Genomic DNA, 20,135 nt, shown 5'->3' with positions numbered 1-20,135 from the left:
AGCAGTTCTCACAGTGGGGGTAGAGGGAGGTGGGGTAGCCTGGTGGTCATGAACTCAGACCCCAGAGCCCGTGGACTGGGGCAAATCTAGGCTCCCCCACTTCGTGTCTGGTGATCTTCAGAAAATTCCTTAACTTCTACCTGCCTCGGTTTCCTCATCCATACAATGGACCGTGGCAGTGGTATTTGGCTTATACTCTGGATTTGTTGTCAGGATCATGTGATTTCATCTTGCAAATCACTTAAAGCTGTGGACACAGGCCCTTCCTGGGGGTGTTGCTCCCCATCAAGCCGTGTCCAGCCTCTGAGCTCCACACCACAGACAGCCCATTGAGTGAGAGAGGTCCCCCAGCCTTGGGAATTGTGACCCCTCTGCCCAGCGCAGCCTACACCAGCTGGTTCCACAGCGGGACAGTGGCTCACAGACAGACTGGTTTCCCTCTGTCTGGCAGCCCAGACATGGCTAGGTGGAGTGGGTTCACAGTTAACTCGTGGCCCCAGTCTGGGCCACTCTGCCTTCCGGAAGCTGCCATTGGAGCAGCTGTGCTGCACCCAACATCTGCAGACACTTAACACCCGTTTGGTAGGAGCTACTGACTGGTCATCCGTGGTCCAGTTGTCACCACCTCTAAGGGAATGAGAACCTGGAAAGTCAGTTTCGAAGCTCTTTCCTCGGGAGACTAGGCCAACTCCCTCCTTGTACAGATGGAGAACTGAAGCCCTGAGAGAGGCGGGACTTCTCCAAGACACACGACAGAGTTAAGGATGAGCCAAGAGGCACCGAGTGACCTGGGTGAGATTGGTAGCTGTGTGGTTCACAGGGGTCCAGAGCTGGAGATGGGAGTCGGTACAAAGTAGGAACAGAGAGGTGGGGGGGCTGGAGGCAGGGGGCTGGGCTCTTTTCTGTGTCCTGAGCTGCTCATGCCCCTGCTAGTGCCCAGTCGTCTTCTCTGTGGCAGTTCTCCACCCTGATGCTCTCTGTGACCTGGGGTGAGTCTGCCCCGCTCTGGGCCTCAGTATCCCCATCTGCCCCTATGAAGTTGGACTGGATCATTCTTTCATCAAATATTTACTGTACCAAGCCCCTGTTTTTCAGGCTGTAGGTTGGGCGTGGGGGGTGCACTGATGAACAAGGTCCCTGAGGCATTGGGGCTTTAAGAGGTAAACGCTGGGAGTCCTTCATGGTGTGGGGGAGATACCCCCCCCCAGACCCAGACGAGAACTTGTCAGACCCAGACTGGCAAGAAACCAAGGGACAACGCTGATTTCCCCTGGTTTGCTGCAGGCAGCATTCTCTAGTCTCAGGACCCTCTGTTCTGTTTTTATTGCCCACTGAGGAGCTAGGGCCCCAGGACAGACCAAAGGGCATATGCTAGCTCCCAGTAGGCCTATGAGAGGAGAGGATACCCTTTGAACCCAAGCATTCCTGGTCAGCCTCCCTGGCAGGTCCTGGTTTGTGGAGCCACAGTGAGCAGCCAGCCCAGTTCCCCTCCCCCAATGCAGGCCTTCATTCAGCGCTCTGACTCCGTTCCTTGGCAACGTTCTGAGGAATCCAGTGGTTGCACACGGGCTCCCTTCCTTTCCCCTCCTACTGCCTGCATTATAAAAAGCGAGAGCTCAGGCAGAGCTCAGACAGCACGCCAGGGGATAGCACTGAGCTTGGACGCTGGCCCTGGCCGCCTTCCGCGGCCTCACCTGGATCCCCAGCCGGACTCCCGCCGTCCCTCAGCCATGGGTCCTCCACCTCTCTCCTGGTTGCTCCGCTTGGCTGTCCTCTGCCATCTGGCCATGCTGCTGGCGGGTGAGTGGGGTGGCCGTGGGCATGGCCAAGGTGAGGGCGCCTCCAGCCCCATTCTCCCCACAGGCCTGACGTCAGGGTCCCAGACCCTGCCTGGGTTTGTGGCAACCCACTCCTGAGGGATGTGCCTGAGGTGGGGGGTGGGGGGATTGCGGGGCTGCTCCTCCCGCAGGAAAGATTCCCCGGCTCTGAAACTGCCCCTGCCTGGCCCAGTGAGCAAGGCAGCTACTGCACAGGGGTGCCAAGTGTGGGGGTGCCAGGAGGGTGGGCCTGGGAGCAGCCAGAGGAGGCTCCTGGTGGGCACCAGGATAGGAGCCCTGGCAGACAGTGGGCTGGCCCTCCCTACCCAGGTTAATATGTAACCTGCAGTCTAGACTCCTGAGTCTCAGCCTAGCCCTGGGTGAGGCCACAGTTGGGACTTTCTTCTGCCCTGATTTCAAGGCCACCCCAGGAGTAGAGGTCCCAAGACCAGTGGAGGTCAAGGTCACCGTTGCTCTGGCCTTAGTCCCAATCCCTCTGCCTGTGTCTCCCCCATGATACTGCCTTCCTCCTTCAAGCATAGCTCAGAAAATGTTTGCATCTCCAGTCACTTGTTTTCTGGAGCCTGGGACATGGGAGGGCATGATGTAGCCATCCCACCTGCCATAAGATGGAGGGAGGCCCAAAGAGGTGAGAAACTGGCCTGGGGATACACAGCCAGCAAGTAGGGCAGGAGGGGGTGGGGTTGGATGCAAGAGGGAGCATGGATGTAGTCTGAGTCCCTCTGTGTAGGTGGGAAAAACCCACCAGTGGGGCGGCGAGCAGATGGGTGGGGTGGTGGAGGTGGCAGAGGCCAAGGGTTGCTGTCTTCCTGCTTCCTGGGCTTGAACCCTGAGGCCTGAGGTGTTTGGGGAGAGTGAGCACTGAAAGAGGGGCATTAAATGAAGGTTGCTTTGCCATAGCCCTGACCCTGAGAGGGGTGTTGCCTTCTCTGGTCCCAGCTATTGCACCTTTAGATATTGCTATTGTCTCCTGTGTCGTGAGGCTCCACTGTCTTGGAGGGCATTTTGGAAGTGGGAGGAGGAGGATTATTTATACTAAGCTAGGGTGGGGGACTCCTATGCTAGGATGGAGAGGGGGTCCTGGGGGGACCAGGACTCAGGGAAGCAGCCTGAGGCTTCAGGACCATCCGGTTCTTGCCCTAATCTTGGTCACTCATTTTCCTGGGAAATACATTATTTCAACCTTCCTACGCCTCAGTTTCTCCTCCCGTAAAACTGGGCATTTGGCCAGGCCCACCTTGGAGATCCTCACCCACAAGGACATTTGTGGCTCTGAGAGACCCCCTGCGGAGCCCCTGCAGGACTAGGGGGTGGTGCACAAGCCAGAGAGGCTCTAAGAGGGGGCTGAGGGCTTCATGGCTGCTGCCCTGGCTGGTGCAAGACAACTGCGTCAGTTTCCAAATCTGGGTTTGTGGGGTTGTGTGAGGCAGGAAGCTCCCCTGCTTTATGTAACAAACCTGCAGGTACAAGTCAGGACAGAGAATTTTTCCTCCCCAAGCACTGACACATTCACTCCCACTCAAGCCCCAGCAAGAAAGGGGGGGGGGGAGGGAAATAAATCTGTTTTAAGCTGCTGTAGTCTGCTCCCAGTTAGTGGTGGGGGTGGATGGGGAAGGCGAGGGAGAATGAATTCAGGGTGTCAGATCCAGGCCTCTGACAAATTTAAATAAAAATTCCTCTATTTCTCCATCGGTTAAGATTTTCTGTCAGGAAGTACTTGTGTGCATTTTGGTAATTAACTCAACAAGTATTTATTGGGCATTTACTATGTGCCAGGCACTGCTCTTCTTGGTGCTGGGGCCACATTAGTGAATAAAACTGCCAAAGATCCCAGCTCTTGGGGTGCTGAACATCGACTGGAGAAGACAGACAGTACACAAAATAAATCAGTAAACAATTTGGTCTGTTAGAAGAAAAAAATGTGGCTGTGATAAAATAGGGGGTGGGGGACGGTGTTGAAATTTTAAGTAAGGGGTCAGGGCAGCCTCCCTGAGAAGGGACACTGAGGGAGGCGGAGGAGGGGACCACGTGGATATCTCCAGGGCAGTCGTCCTCAGTGGGAGACATTTGGCAATTTCTGGAGACAGTTTTGGTTGTTACAAATGTCCCACCATTTTTTATTGGGGGTGCTCAGGCACCTAAGAGACCAGGGAGGCTGCCAAACACCCACACGACACAGGACAGCCCCCACGACAAAGAACTGTCTGGCCCAAAATGTCAGTGGTGTTTGCTGTTGAGGAAACCGTGCTCCAGAAAGCTAAATATCTTTATTCTCAAAACCGCTTTGTGAGGCAGGTATCATGTCCATTTTAAAGATAAGGGAATCGAGGCTTAGAAAGTGACTCATCCAGGACACACAGCTGGCACGGGCTCAAGCCCTTTCTCTATCACCTCACCCAGAGAACCAGCACATGCCTATCTCTTCTTGTCTGTAAGCCTCATCCTTGAGGTCCAGCCTAAAGGGTACCCCCCTCCAAGAAGCCTCCCTTGATCACTTGCAGTTCTCTCCCTCATGTAAACCCCAGCCAATTTGGGTTATGCTCTGGGACATGGTGTTTCTACCTGGTGTTTAAGGCAGACTAGGAAAGTGGGATGGATAGGGGCTGGAAGGAAAACCAGAACGGCCACTAAGCAGCTGTGTGGCCTCTGGTAAGTCATTTAACCTCTTTGATCCTCAGCTTCTGCATCTGTAAAATGGACATACCAATACTCTCTTTGCAGGGATATCAGGAATTAATGAAAGCAGATGTGCTCGTGCTGAGCACAGGCTCCAATACATAGTAGGTGCTCAGTTAAGAAAAGCTTCGATAGTTTGTGGGTGTGTCTTAGCTGCCCATCAAGCTGGGAGCCTTCTGAGGGCAGAGATAGGCCTTGTTCATCCCATTATGTCTCACAGGGCCTGGCAAGACAGAGGGTCAGCATTTGATGGCTGAGTAATCTGACAGCATTGATTGGAACTGAGGTGCTCTCTCCAAGCTCAGCACCAGCACCTGCAGGAGAGAGAGTTTAGGGTTAAGGACAAGAGGGCCTGGGACTTTGTAGATACTCAAGAGTAATTCAAACAAGTATTGGCTAAATCAGGACATGGATGGATGGATGGATGGATGGATGGATGGATGGATGGATGGATGATGGATGATGGATGGATGGATGGATGGATGGATGGATGGATGGATGGATAATGGATGGATGGATGGATGGATGGATGGATGGATGGATGATGGATGGATGGATGGATGGATGGATGATGGATGGATGGATGGATAGATGGATGGATGGATAATGGATGGATGGATGGATGGATGGATGGATGGATGGATGGATGGATAATGGATGGATGGATGGATGGATGGATGGATGGATGGATGGATGATGGATGGATGGATGGATGGATGATGGATGGATGGATGGATGGATGGATGGATGGATGGATGGATGATGGATGGATGATGGATGGATGAGCTCCCTGCCCTCCTGAAACTCACATATGACTAATAATTAATGACTAGCTGGATGGAGACATTGTCTCCAATTACAGGAAAGAAAACTTCAGTTTCCAAGAAGAAAAGTTTCCCTACGTTAGTTATACAACCTTCCCCGGGCAGGACCAAGAACAGTCTGTCTGGCCAAGGACATTCAGGCACATTGGTAGAGGGTGGGGACTTTAAGGACAGGCTGACTTTGTGGCTCTTTGAAGCCTCAGAGGTGGGCAGTGGCCTTCCCCATCCTGGAAGCAGAGTCCAGAGAGCAAACTGACTTTACCAAACTCATTCCTCCTGCCCACTGGGCAGCTTCCTCCTGGCTCCAGGTCACCAGGGGCACCGTTTCTCTGGATCTTCCCCAGGAAGACACCTGCCAGACCAGTCCAAGAGACTTTCTCTACTCAATGGGGCCTGGGGAGGCTGCAGCTGAGTCATTCCCAGATCCTGCTCTGGGAGAAAGAGGGGACGTCTACATCCTGGTTCCTGAAAAAGGCGGCCTGTGACTCAGGGACCAGCTGCTGGGAGGGAGATCCCCTCCCATCCTGGGAGGTACTAGTTCATGTTTGCATGTCCATAGACATGTAAATTTTTGTAAATAAGCAATGAACGTTTTGGTGAAGCCCAGGACCTGCTGGGGCCTCTCAGCCCTACAGAGCTAGATAAGGTCAGTTTGCTCTCTGGACTCCACTGTCCTGGAAGTCCTGGCCTCTAGATTTTTGCTTCTGGGGTCTTGGCTTCTGCTGCTTATGACCTTGACTCAAAACTGAGGAAACTCAGTCTTTTCCTCATTTTTTACATACCGCTCCCCAGCTTATACCAAGTGGAATAAATTTTGCTGGAGATTTTAGGGGAAGGGAGAAAGTGAAAATGCAATGCAAATAACTTTAAATGTTTATGTAAAATATTTGGGTTCTCAACTATCTGTTGAATGACGTTCATCCTGTCCTGGGGTTTCTCTCTGGCTCCATGTGGTAGCCAGCCATCTGCAGACCCCTGCCTACCCTGCTCTGCCCCCACCCATGCACGCCTGCCATCTCCATGCCACCTCCTTACTCCTGCTCCCCCAGCTTGCCCTGGGAACTCCAAAGGACCGAGTCAGTTAGTTCCTCTCAGCAACTTCTCCCAAACTCACCCTGGCTCTTAAAGACAGAACAAAGGATGGTCTACTCAGTACACCTCTCCCCCACTACTTTCTTTAGAAGGTGGTTACACTTACACATTTGAAAATTTTGATTATCTGCTACATGCCATTGTTTTTGTTGCTGTGTGTGTGCATGTCTACGTGTCACAGGTGGGCACATGAGATATGGATGGAGAGAGGTCTGGGTGTGTCTCAGAGGTCGTGGAAATCCATGAATATGGACCAGCTTGAGAGGGAGGGCTGGGGTGTATATGTAGCGGTGGTGTATGTGTAGGTGTACACGTAGATAGTTGAGCAGGTGACTTATTGGGGTGGGGGAGGGGCAGCACCACAGGCCCCGAAGCGCAAGCCAGGTTGGGTAAGAGAGCCTGTTCTGTCACTTGCTGGCTGTGTGGCCTCTGGCAGATCCCTGTCACTCTCAGACTCATCTCTCCTGTTTGCAATCGACCAACTACAGCAACTTAATTTTTAAAATTGACACTTAGTACGTGCCAGGCACTAAGAGCTTTATAAGGAAGGATTCATTTTCATAAATCCTTACAACTCTATGAGGTAGATACTATCATTGTCTGTATTTTACAGGCGGGGAAACTGAGGCATAGAGAGGTTTGGCCAGAGACTGGGCAGGGGAGGAGGGGAGGCTGAGGTCAAGAGCCTTGAAGGTCCGGGGTGCAGGCCCCTGGTTCTGGCTTGGGGGTGTGGCTGGGATAAGCTGGTGTGGGGCTGGGTGGCCAGATGCCCGTGGGCAGCCCTGCTGACTGGGGGCCTCTGTGGGCTCAGGGCAGTACGGTGTGAAGAAATGCAAGACCACGTGCACCAAGATGACTTCCCGTATCCCCCAGGATCGTCTAATCAGCTATCAACGGAATCAAGCATCTTGCGGCAAACCTGCCATAATGTAGGTACTGCTTTCTCAGCCTCTGCATTCCTGTCGGGCCCTGGGGATGGTCCCAAGCCTCTGCTAATCCATGTCCCCATCTCCCCAGCCCCACCCCGGGCTCCTCGCCAAGGACCTCAGCAAATGCTCCTCCTGCTCCTGACCTGCTGGCCCCCTTGCTGACCTCAATATCTGTGCCACATGGCAAAGGCGGGTGTGGCTTCCTGAATGGCCTGGAGCCTGGAGCAGCCACTGAGAGTGGTAATTTCACTTGGGCCAAAGCATGTTCTATGCAGCACCCAAACCTGCTGGATTTCCTGGGGCGGTAAAGCAGGGTGGTCTCAAAGTGCAGGTTCCAGAATCCAACAGAGGTAGTACAAATCCTGGCTTCACCACTTAAAGACTGGGTGGGCCTGGTCCCATTGCCTGCCCTCTGTGCCTTAGTTTCCTTATCTGTAAAATGAGTAGTTGGGAGCATGAAAAGAGATAATGTAAGTAAAGCGCTTGGCAGGGTTTCTAGAAGCTGCTGACAATAGGTGAGGCAGAGATTATCATCTCTGTTTGACAGACAGGAAACAGATCTCTGTGAGACTTGGGGCAGGGGTCAAGCTGAGCCAGCTCTCCCCCTGGCTGTGGGGTCCTTGGCCATGTTGGCTGCTTGCTCCTTTGGGGTCCTTTTGGATACCTCCCAAATGCCCAGCCCTGAGGCCTTTCTCCAGGACCTTTAGGTCCTAAAGCAGGGGCAGCCAGACCTGGAGTCCTGGCAGCAGGAAACAGCCAGTGAGCCTTTTAAATATAGGCTTAGCTAAAGGAAATCTTGTACTTCCCATGAATGCACGACGGTGAATTACTAAAAGGGGTAAGTGTGCTGCTCCCTGACCTCTCTGCTCACCCATCCAGGCTCACTTCCTCCAGGCTCCCCCACATATTTGCTTCTGTTTTCTTGGTGAAGGGGAAGTGGGAAGCTCCAGGGAGGGGATCTCAGCCCTGGGGCCACCTTGGTGCCTGTGGGGCCTTAAGGTCACACTACTTGCTTCCTGAACTTCTTCTCAGCACACTGGAGCCAGGCACATTTACATTCCCTTTCCGAGCTTCAGTTTTCTCATCTGCGAAATAGGGACGAGTGTGGCAGCCACCTTGCAGGATGGGTGTGAAGTTTAAATAGGCAAAATGCCTAGCACAGGCCATGGCATGGAGCAAGGACCCCAGTCGGCTGAGCCCTGGTCTCGGCAGTGAACCAGCCACACACAGCTTCAGAGGAAGCTCAAGATTTGGGTGGTACTCGGAGGCCCAATGGAGTCAGCATGTGTATGGCTGTCGCTCACTAGGTGACCTTTCAATCTGAGGACACACACACACTAGGGGAGAAGGGTAGAGGTCCAGAGGGAAGCCCCTATCACTGAAGGAGAGGAGGAAGAGGACATTGTGACATCGGGTCCTTTCCAGAGTGAGGAGGTCCCACCGTGGGGCTTGCCAGTCACACACCTGGTGGCTGAGAACACTGTAACTTCTCCCGATCAGAAGACTCACACAGCCCAGAGCCCCTGCCTTCACGGTAATGACAATATTATTAACATTGTTATTAGTGTCAGATTACTGATGTCCTACTCTGAGCCAGGTGTTTTACATAATTTTTATTTTTTACACAGAAGTAGGATGACCAACTAACGTGTCCCGCTTTGGTGGGACTTGCATGAAAAGTCCTGTATCTTGAGAACCCCCTTGGTCCCATTTTTTCTGGGACTATTGGTCACCTTATAGAAGTAGGTATCTTATCTCCACTTCTAAGGTGAGGACATGAAAGTTCCAGAAGCCAATTTGTCCCAGCTAAGCTCATAATTCACAGCTGGTAAGTGGTGGGGGCAGGATTTCCAGCCGGGTCTGTTCACCTGCTGAGCGTTTGTGTGGTGCCCCTACTCGACATGGCATCTGGGCATCACTGGGTCCCTGTCTTCCTCTCTTGTAGCTTGGAAACCATCAAGAACAAATTCTTCTGTGCTGACCCAGAGGCAGAATGGGTCCAGGAAGCCATGAAGTATCTAGACAGCAAAACTACTTCTGGCCCCTGGCACACTGACACTACAATGGCCGCTGCGGACAATGTCACACCGGCGAAGCTATCCGACATGGGGGACCCCAAGACCACCATGGCTGCGGTCTTGGAGCCCAAAGCTACAGGGGAAAGCAGTAACCAGGAGACACAGAGGGCTTTGGGGACTTCCTCAGAGCTGCCAACGGGAGCATCTGGTTCCTGGAGGTCCATGTTCCCCACCGCTTCCAAGGCTCCTAATGGACAGCCTCCGGCTGGGCCTGAGACAACCAAGCTTTACAACTCGGCTGCCGTCACCACCACCACATCTCGGCAGAGTTCTGCTGCCTACCAACCTGGGTCGATCACCTCCACCCAGGCCCCCTCCACCCAGACCCCCTCCACCCAGGCCTCCTCCACCCAGACCTTCTCCACCCAGACCCCCTCCACCCAGACCCTCCCCTCCCAGACCCCCTCCACCCAGACCCTCCCCTCCCAGACCCCCTCCACCCAGACCCTCCCCTCCCAGACCCCCTCCACCCAGACCCTCCCCTCCCAGACCCCCTCCACCCAGACCCCCTCCACCCAGACCCCCTCCACCCAAGCCCCCACCACCCAGACCCTCCCCTCCCAGGCCCCCTCCACCCAGACCCTCCCCTCCCAGGCCCCCTCCACCCGGGCCCCCATCATTTTACACGCAGCCCCAGAGGACAGTACTGGGCCTGAAGGCCAAGATGTGTGGACTGGAAGACAGAATCCCATGCCAGAGAGCTCTGTAGAGCCCAAGGAAATGGGTCCCATTTCAGCTCACCCGGATGCTTTCAGGGAGCCCAGCAACATGCCCCACGTCTCCATAGTCCCTGTCTCCTATGAAGGGGCCCCCAGTAGGGAGTTAGTGGCCTCAGGCAGCTGGGCCCCCAAGGACGAGGACCCTCAGAGGCCGGATGTCCCCGACTCCCAGGCGGCCACCAGGAGGCAAGCAATAGGGCTATTGGCCTTCCTTGGCCTCCTCTTCTGCCTGGGGGTGGCCATGTTTGCCTACCAGAGCCTGCAGGCCTGCCATCTTGGGGGGGACATGGTGGAAGGGCTTCGCTTTATCCCCCGAAACTGTGGCAGTAACTCGTATGTCCTGGTGCCAGTGTGAGATGCCCATGTGCCTGTTTCCAAATATTCAACTCAACAGCTGCCTGGGGTCCCCCATCCTCACTCCCACCCTCACCCAAGGGCCTGGCCTGAGCTGGGATGATCGAAGCTGGGAGGCAGGATCCAGGTGAGACTGACATCAGCCCCTGGCCATACCCCTTTGACCATCCTTGACCTACTAGAGACAGAAGGTGTGGCCTCCGCAACTCAGTTCAATCTCCCTAAAACAGAAAACTCTCTTCTGCTGCTTTGCCATGGTTAGGGGTTCCCTTTGACACCGTCCCAGCCCCAATGAATAATTATTTATCGAAAGCCCAGCTCTTCTGGCCCATGACCCCATGTGGATACCTCCGTCAATCCATCTCACAAGTAAGCCTCAGGCCAGACCTCTTCTGCCCACACCCTCCAACCTCATCGTGTCTCGGTTCCGCTGCAGTTGCCAGCCACCCCGGCCACCTGCGGTGCTATCTCCCCTGTCCCCTGTACAGACCCAATGCCCTAGCCGGGGACCTGTCTTTTCTTGCATGAGGCTAGCCTGGTGTTTCCTGGCACTGCTCCCAGCAAATGTTCTGCCCTCAGTTAGGCATCATGGGAAGGGGAGATGAAGTTACCCAGTGACTGATTGTTTTCCCTCCTCTGTGTTGTGCAGCAAAGGAACTCTGAGCATGAAGGCTGGGATTCTAGTCCCAAGTCCACCAGGCATTTGTATATCTGGTTTCCCATCTGTGAAAGAAAAGAGGGATGGAAAATGTGGCAATAACCTATACCCCTCACAAGCATCACCAGTTGGTCCAGAGACCCTTTTCCCCAGACCCTGGGTGCAGCCTCACAACCTTTATCAGCAGAGCGTCCTAGCGAGTCTCTACTAATGGGTGACACTGGCAAATCCGTGGGCCCTGTGGCCTGGAGGGCCTGCAAGAGAGATCTGATAGCGCAGTCCTGCCCTGAGGGGGAGAGTCAGTACCTCAGCCGCAGTAGTAGGATAGGGCCTGGGTACTTTCGAGGCAGACACCAATTCCAAAGGTCCTTCCCGGACTTTGAGAACAGCCCCTCCCTGTGTCCACTAGGCTTACAGGGACAGTGAGACAGCTGGGTGTCATGTGACAAGCTGAAGGAGCAGGGGTGGCCTGCAGGCTCCCTGGAAGGGAAGGCACTCCACAAGGGGAGCCAGGAAGAAGCTGCAGGAAGCTGTCACACGCGGGTCCAGCATTTGCTCTTTCTTTCCTGTGGCCTGGGTTCCCCATCCACCTCTGACCCCAGAAAACATTGCTCTCTGCACTACAAAATCTCCCCTCGCCTTTACCCCAATTGTAGGCAGGGCCAGGTGAGATCAGAATCCAGCAATGATGTTCCTGTGCTTGTTTCTGAAAGGGACTCTGTTCTGGGAGGAGGGACCCTTGAGAGAAGTGAAGTTATGGGCGTGAAATAGAGGGTTCTTTTGGCCCCTGAGGACTCAGGCAGGCCTGGGTGGGGCTGGAGGCTCACTGGGCTGGCCAGTGCCCCACTGTCAGAACTAGATCTGCAAGCCTCACCCCTCAGGGTTCCTGGTGGCAGCTCCCCACCTCTGATTGTCTCCAAGGTGGACCCTTGACCTCCACCTGAGAAGCCTTCAATGGCCTGGGCTTCCTCAGGGTAGAGGTGACACATTCCTTCATAGATGGATGCTCAGAGGAAGTAAACACAGCTCTGGTCCACAGAGAGAGGACTGGGCCCTCCTGCACCCTCCTGCTGGGCATGGCACCCCCTGTTTGGGCCTGGCTCGAGAAGGGGGGCACTCTGACAGCTCAGAGAGGAGGACAGCAGGTCTGAATGCACTTTTTCAGGCTCCTCTCACCTGGGAGCCTTCAAGTAGTGGGGCACCCATGATGGGGCTCCTCTCCTTTGTGAGAAAGCAGCTGGGGCAGCTGGCCCTCTGCTCACGGATTTGGTTAGTTCTTCCAAGCAGGACATGGACAAGGACAATTTGGGGAGGACATTAGAAAGAGATGATCGATCCTTTTGCTTTCCCAACCCTATCACCAATGTCTGTGCATTTTATATTTTAGTAATAAAATTGAAAAGTCTTGTGAATCAAGTAAAGGTGCTTGTTCTGGGGTGGGCTTAGAGCCTCAGAGGGGGTGGAACAACGGACGGGACAAGACTCCCTGAATGAGCCCTGGAGACCCCTATCTCAGTTCCTGTGAGGCAGAGTGGCAGGAACTTTTATAGTCAGCAGGTGACGGGGCCCTGGGGACAGGGCTGAGGAGGGTTGAGCCCCTGGCCTCGCTCTGGTCCCCTAGCTGTGGGAGGCCTTGGTATCTTCTTTAATAATCTGGGCCACATTTCCCTCTTTGCTGCCTTGACTCATTCCTGGTCAAAGAATAAAGATCAAAGACAAAGCCCAAAAAGGGATTACTTCTCAAAGGACTTGGGTATTCATAGATCTGAATCACCAAGTACAAACATTCTGTTGGCCCCTACCCCCTCCAGTGTCCTGGCTCGGTCTCATCAGAGCTGCTATGTACAGTTGTGTAGGTTGGGAACTGCACAAGGTGCCACAGAGTAAGTCCAGCCTGTTGATATACAGTATTTCATGGATTCTGCGATACACACTTTTTTTCCACATTGTGACATCTTTGGAATTAGGATTAGTCTTACAATCAATGGCTTGTCATAGGTTAGTTAACAAGTCTCTTTACTAGTTCATGAAATATCAGAATGTTTTACAATCAATGGTATCTTAGATCCTATGTCTACATGGTGTTTTAAAAAGTTGGAGGCACCCGGTAAAAATCAGGAAATTACATACAAAAACCCACTTTTCTATGTTCTCTCAGGTCACTCAGAAGGTCTGATCCAACTGGGTGGCATCACCCCCAGGATGACAGGATGACTGTGGGTGGGGCCTGAGCAGCAGCTGCCCCTTGAGATGGGCAGGCCAGGATGAGACCCCAGTCCTCCACCATCCCTTCCACCCGTTGGTACTCCTGGATGCTGTGGCATGGCAGTTGCCATTTACCATCACCCTGCTCTTGATTTCTTTTGGTAAAGGATAGTTTTCTCTGAGCCCAAGTCTCCATCAGAAGTGAGACAAGGAAGTGATACAGGAGAGTTAGCTGATCTGATAGATAAGAGCGGGTTACTTTGCTAACTCCTTTAGGATGGGCAAGCAGAACAAAGCTGGTACATGAATTTCATTAGAAGGCGCCAGTTCCCTTCTTCAAACAGCTCCCCTTCCCCAAGCAGGCAAGGGAAGGTATAAAAGTAAGAGCTTTTGCCTCAGTCAAGGGGCCACCCCCATTAGGGACCCTCTCCCGCTCCAGAGCTCTGACTCTTTGCTTTCAATAAACTATCCTCTTTTTAGAACTCTTTGCCTCTCCTGGGTCCGTGTTTCCATTCTTCGGTCTCATGAGACACGATCCCAGCCTACACCCAGAAACTGCCGGCAGATCCAGCATCATCTATATCATTTGGGGACTCACGGGAAAAATATTCCTCCATCAGAAGGACAGACCATGATGGGCAGGTGATTTCCCGTGTACCCAACTAACTTCCCTCATTTTATTACCTGTCAATCCCCATAGACATTTTGGTTGAGGTTCCTGCAAGAACCTAAGTTTGCTGCCTCTGCGTAAGCTACAGATTCTAGTACTCCCCTTAGCAGAGACCTGCTCCACCCCAAAGCCATTCCCACCCCCCCAACCTCAGGAAGTGCTGGAGGCAAGGTCACAGCCCCCCAATCTCTCCCCAACAGCACCCTTCCAGCAACACGAAATAACACAAAACACAGACAGAGACTTTGAAATGAAAATATTTGTCCCTGTCTATTTTATCACATTCTTAAGGTTGAAACTCATCCTCCTCAGGAAGAAGGTGGGGAAGGGGAGAAAATTGTGTTCTGACTCAGTCCAGAGCAGTTCCCCAGGGGTCCTGGGGTGTTTGTGTTTTATTTTCTCTTTCTGTTACAAAGCTAAACTTTAGCTGAAGTGATTCCACAATGAATGCAGAATTTGATGGAGACTTGGAGGTCTCTGAAATCTTTGATAGAATTATCAGGGTTCTGGAGATGATGACGATGCTAGTAACCATTGTTTATTTAATGTTTACCACACGCCAGGCAATGTGCTAAATTCTTTATGTACAGGGATCCCCATCTTACCGATGATTAAAGAAAGGCTCTCAAAGGATACATGACTGGCCCAAGGTCACACGGCTTGCAGCAACAGAGCTGGGATATGACCTGAAGCCTTTTTCCAGCACTTGAATCTTAACCATTGTTTCTCAAAGTGTGAGCCACAGATTCTTAAAACTACAGACCCCTAAGCCCCATTTCAGACCTACTTATGTCAGACTCCAGGGGTGGGAGGGACTGGGAATTTGCCCCTTGAAGCCATCGCCCCCTTCCCCACCTCATTCCTCTCCTCTCCACACCCACCCCTCACCGCCAGCCCTGCGCTATCCTCCAAATTAGGGGATTTGGCACCTCGCTAACATTTTAGAGCCCCCTGCATTTGGTCACCCCACTCACGCCCACCCAAGCTTGCAGCGTTCTTGGAGCCACACTACCTACAGCCTTCTCACTCTCTGCTCTTTGCTGTTAGTTCCTCTTCCCTGCCCCCTGTCCTCTGTACATTCCCCAAATGGGTGAGGTCAGGCAGAAAAACACAGAATTGAATGGCCGGGAATTTCCAGCCTGAGACTAAATAATGGGCACCCGAGAGCCACAGAGAGAGAGAGAGAGAGAGACTGTGTGTGTGTGTGTGTGTGTACATGCCCTGTGGCTCCTGTGTGTACAAGAATGCAGGAGACTGACTACCTGCGCCCCATTCGCTTCTGCTTAGTCACATGCTTTTCTATAAATAATGTTTCATCTGCTGAGATTGTAAAGATCTAGTGTCAGGCTGCCTTTCCCGAGCTGATGGCAAACTTCAGCAGCTGGACCCACGTGGCATCACCTTAATCTCACCAAATGGGGGGAGGAGGGTGGTGCCTCTGAACACAGGACAATTCCAGAGCAGGTGCATGTTTTAGAAGAGAGGCCTCTCTCTCACCTTCAAGGGATCTGTTGCCCCCAGAGGACAGAATAGAATTACTTGTCACAAGCATCTTGCTTTTTAGCAATACAGGAGCGGAATATAGCATGGGGATCTCTAGCAGTGTGACTTTGGGCAAGTTGCTTAACCTCTCTGGGCCTCGGTTTTCTCCTCTGTAGAATGGAAATAATAACTCATCTCGTGAGTGAAGTTGTCATGAGACAATCCTTGCTTAGAAAAATGGCACGCACATAGTGAGCTCTGGGTAAATAGAACCCATGATTATGAAACAGATGTTTCCAGAGGGTTTGAAACATCCTATTTCCACTGGCTTTTGTTACTGGATTCCCAAACGGGACTATGGAATTATAGGATCTCTACAAAGAAACATTCTTAGTTTCAGGAAAGTAGGATGAAGAAGGGTCATGGTGTCATTAAGCAGATAAGAATAGTTTGTATATTCCCCCCACCACCACGCTAAAAGATATAGTGCAAGTCAATGTAACTTTTCTCCTCTAAATTGCTTTTGAGCTCGGCAAGGTCAAAACTCATGAAGCCCAACTGATTAAAAGCAGACTAGCAAGATGTCTGAACCTTAGACTTGGACAGAAAGGCAAGTTTCTTCATTTTCAAGTCCTTGGAGACCGTGGTAGTCAGACTCTCTGAATATTTCTGGCTTGCTGTCCCCTGGACACACGGGGGCGGGGCTGCTCTTCCTGCCCCCCTGGGGTTGGTGGGGTCCAAATGACAAGTGATGGCTAATGAGCTGGACTTGGAAGTGATGATTGTCATAAGATTCAAATATTTCATTACTGGTGAGAAAAACTTAATTCTTCTAGACCAGCCCCTGGCCACATATCAGAAAATGATGGCACGATGATCGTGGGTTCCAGAAGGAGGGTGACTCAGGGTCACCAGCTGCGGAAAGTGCCCCAGCTAATCTATGTGGCAGCAACAAACCTTTGTGGTTTTAAGCCCCTGAGAGTATGACGTTAGTTATTGTAGCATAACCTTGCTTATCCTGACTGATAGAGCAATCCGGGAGAAAAACCTCAGACTCAGTAGGAATGACTCGTCAGTAAGTTGCATGGTGCTCTTAAAAGGCTTGAAAACACTCCTTAACTGGGACAAATAGGCTTTCATCATTTAGCTTGGCCCCCTTCATGAGCCCCCTTTGCAGACAGGATGAAGGCCAACTTTAGCTTGACTAACTGTCTATGGATTTACTTGGAATTCTCACTGAACGGAGTTGGACAAAAGAAGGGTTTTGTAGTTTCTCTGAAATACACTGGTGCTTGGGAGTTCTAATGGTTCAGATATGCTGCCAACGACTTCAGCAAACAAGGAAGTAAATATCCCTCTTAAGAATATTAACATTGCTGAGTCCCAGCTGTTTGCCAGACGATCTTGGTCAACCAGTCTTTCCTGTATAATACTTCCTAAGCCCAGAAACCTCTCGGCACAGAAATGGGTGTTTTTACACTGTCCTAGGAGCTGATATGTGTACTTTCCGTGTCTTCGTTTTCCTGGAGGATTTCAATGGTTTGGATCGCTCCAGCCTCGTCTCTCCTGATGCTGGTTCCCTTGTTCTCGTTCCCCACCCCCAACACCTTCAACCACACATTGTTTTATATTCTCAAGTCAGTCTTCTCTCTCACACCTCTGAGTCATTGCACTAGCTTTTCCCCTGCTGGATTAATTTCCCCCTTCACTGTTACCCTGGCCAACTCTTACTTATCCATTGGTCTCAGTTTAGATGTTGCATCCACCAGGAGGCTTGCCCTGACTTCTTAGCATAATGAAAGTTCTCTGCTATAGGGACTCACCCCACCTGTGTCCATCACAACCCTCAGGTGACTCGACTATACCTATTTGTTTCACTGCGCTTCTGTAAGATCTGTGAGGTCAGGCCTGTGTGTGTCTTGTTTCCCTTTGTGCTCCAGTGACCTCCACAGATCCTGGAAAGAGTGAAAAAGGGGAAGGGCCAGGGTTCACAGTCATCTGTGTCCATTAGCATGATCTGACCTAGTGTCTGTCCCATACCGCTTGTCATGCGGGGTCTCAGCTCCTGCTCCCCACATAAGAATGCAGGATATGGTGAGGCCAAAAAGGAACAACAACGGAGCCACTATAGGGGGTTCATACCACTATATTCTCCTTGGCGGCTGGTCGAGACACAAAAGCAAACATCTGCCAGTACCCCAACAGGGCGTCTTCCTGCACCCCAGTCTCTGGCTGAGATGCAGGAAGTAGGATCCACACGATCCGCAGTGTAATCTGCTTGCTAACCCAATTTGCTAGCCACAGCCCGCCATCCACTTTTCTGCCAACCAACCAACCAACCCCTTGCTAACTGCAATCCACCCTTGCTAGCTCAGCCACGGCAGTTACATCAGTGGCCAATGACTAACTGGTTACAACTGATGGCCAACTAGTTACAGCTGATGGCCATCTACTACCCGAGCCAGCACCTTGTCACATGAGGCCAAGAGCCTGGAAACTGCTCTCTGGGACTCTGTCCCCACACCGCTTTTCTGATTTATGGAAAGCCCACCTACCCACGTGGGGAGCTGCATTTCAAGGCATTTCCTGGTGAAAAATATTTACTTGCCTCAACGGGATGTCAGAGACTGAAAGTGGCCATTTGAAGATGTGTCCAAGTCACTCCAGAACCCCTCTGACCCTCCACCATCCTGGTCAAGAAATTGCTCCCCCAGGCTCAGCTAGGATCCCCAAGAAGCCTGGATTGGGTCAAGGTTCTAATTGTCGCCCAAACTCCCCAGAGGAGTGAGCAGGTGGAGGGGCAATCTAGCAGCCCTGGGACAGTGGCCCTATTCTTGTGAAGGTCACTGTCCCTGTCACACACCACTGTGAACCTTTGAATTAATTTTCTCATTTAATCTCAGTTCCAACTCTAAGGTAGGTCCTAGCAATACAAGCCCTATTTTCCAGATTAAAGTGCCAAGGCAAAGCGAGATTAAGGAATTTACCCAAAGTTATATAGCTAGTAAGTGACTAAGCCTGTAGGCAGTCCGACTCCCGTGACTCCACATTTTTTTTTGTAAATTGTGGTATAGTTATACCTATATAGTTATATCTTATTAGAACTATATACTAAATAGTTATTTAGTACAAATAACTATTTAATATAAATAAGCTATAGTATAAATAAGCTATGGAATAGCTTACCACAGTGAAAAGAAATACGTTGTCACCTGTCAACACACATGGCTCTCAAGTTCAACACTGTAAGATGTGGCGGTACAGACACAATATGATAGTATTAACATAAAACAATATAAACACTGCTATATATTGTTTAAGGACATAACACACATTCGTTAGTAAGTTATGAATAAATACATGGGACTAATGGATGCCCAATTCAGTTTCCTTTCGTCCATAGAGGGATGGACTAGGAGAGGCAGTGGGGCTTCAGTGGGGAGTAATATTTCCCTCTTAACCCGGTGGGGGGGTACATGTGTGTGCTTAACGATGCTGCTGCCCCTCCCAGAGCCCCACTCCCTTCAGCTGTTTTCACTTCTTTACTCACACTCTGGAGCCCTGGTTTGGTCAGGTGGAAGCTGCCCTCCTGGGACTTTGCGTGAGGTCACACCTTTGCTAGGCTTCTGTCCCTTCTTTGCCCTCATGCTCCCACTCTATGCCTATGTCCCCTGGAAGCACATTCATAATAAACTCAACCCATAACGACAATGGAGAGAGCGAATTACCCCGCTCCCCAGCCTGCAGCCCATGGGGAGGGCAGGAATTAGGAGGCATTGGCTGGGGCAGGATGGTGTCGTGCAGGGTATCATGCGAGGTCTCTAGTCCCGCTCCCCGCACAAGGGTACAGTGAGGCCAAAAAGGAACACCCACAGAGCCATGGATAGGGGAGTCATACCACTATAGTCTCACTGGCGGCTGGGTTGGAGACACAGGAAGCAGGAGCCACATGATCCGCAACCTGCCTTCCGCTTCCCTGCCAACCAACATCACTTGCTAACTGCAATCCTCACCCACCAGCTATAATCCGCTGCTAGCGTAGCCACGGCAGTTACATTAGTGGCCAATGGCTTACTGGTTACAGCTGACGGCCAACTAGTCACAGCTAATAGCCATCTGATCACAGTTGATGGCCATTTATTACCCGAGCCAGCACCTTTCCATGTGAGGCCAAGAGCCTGGAAACTGCACTCCTGTCTCTGTCCCCACACTCCACCCCTACAGGGTCTTGCCTCACAATCTACGCGACAAATGTCTTCTGCAAGGGGCCCTGGGCGAGGAGCCTGGAGGTGAATGCAATATCCTGGGCACAGCCAGGGTTTCTCAGGGCACTGCCACTCTCTCTGGGTGCAGCCAGACTTCCTGGACACAGCCAGGGCTCTCAGGGCACCGTGCTGGGACAATAGTGGCTCACAGCCAAGGTGCTTACATGTTCTTGAAGGCGGCCGGTCAAGACACAGGAAGTAAACACCCACCAGTTCCACTGCAAGGTGGTATGTTCCCAAGCAGTCAAGTGGTCCATCAAATAAGGGATGCAAGGCAATATCCCATAGTCCACAGTCATTCACCAGGGCTGTGCACCGGCTCCACAACGTGTGCCCTCTCCACAG

General features: G+C 51.9%; 1 protein-coding gene across 1 annotated transcript; it reads left to right on the top strand.

The window, feature by feature from the left end:
- Positions 1-1,527: 1,527 nt before the first annotated feature.
- Positions 1,528-12,580, top strand: CX3CL1 (C-X3-C motif chemokine ligand 1). Its single transcript, XM_088800342.1, has 3 exons — positions 1,528-1,800; positions 7,242-7,359; positions 9,305-12,580. Exons 1-3 carry the CDS (start codon positions 1,731-1,733, stop codon positions 10,509-10,511), a joined length of 1,395 nt encoding a protein of 464 aa, XP_088656468.1. The 5' UTR covers positions 1,528-1,730; the 3' UTR covers positions 10,512-12,580.
- The last annotated feature ends 7,555 nt before the right edge of the window (positions 12,581-20,135 follow it).

This window comes from Rhinolophus sinicus, chromosome 8, assembly GCF_057876585.1.
Source record: "Rhinolophus sinicus isolate RSI-liver-muscle chromosome 8, RSI-T2T, whole genome shotgun sequence".
In the NCBI taxonomy this organism is placed as follows: Eukaryota; Metazoa; Chordata; class Mammalia; order Chiroptera; family Rhinolophidae; genus Rhinolophus; species Rhinolophus sinicus.
The sequence above is the reverse complement of the archived record's forward strand: the minus strand, read 5'-3'. Positions and strand labels throughout refer to the sequence as shown.

Excerpts from the sequence above, each read along its gene's own strand:
- CX3CL1 (XM_088800342.1), top strand. The coding sequence starts at position 1,731 with ATGGGTCCTCCACCTCTCTCCTGGTTGCTCCGCTTGGCTGTCCTCTGC. Across the intron at positions 1,801-7,241 it reads TCTGGCCATGCTGCTGGCGG|GGCAGTACGGTGTGAAGAAA; the intron begins GTGAGTGGGGTG and ends CTGTGGGCTCAG. Across the intron at positions 7,360-9,304 it reads TGCGGCAAACCTGCCATAAT|CTTGGAAACCATCAAGAACA; the intron begins GTAGGTACTGCT and ends CCTCTCTTGTAG.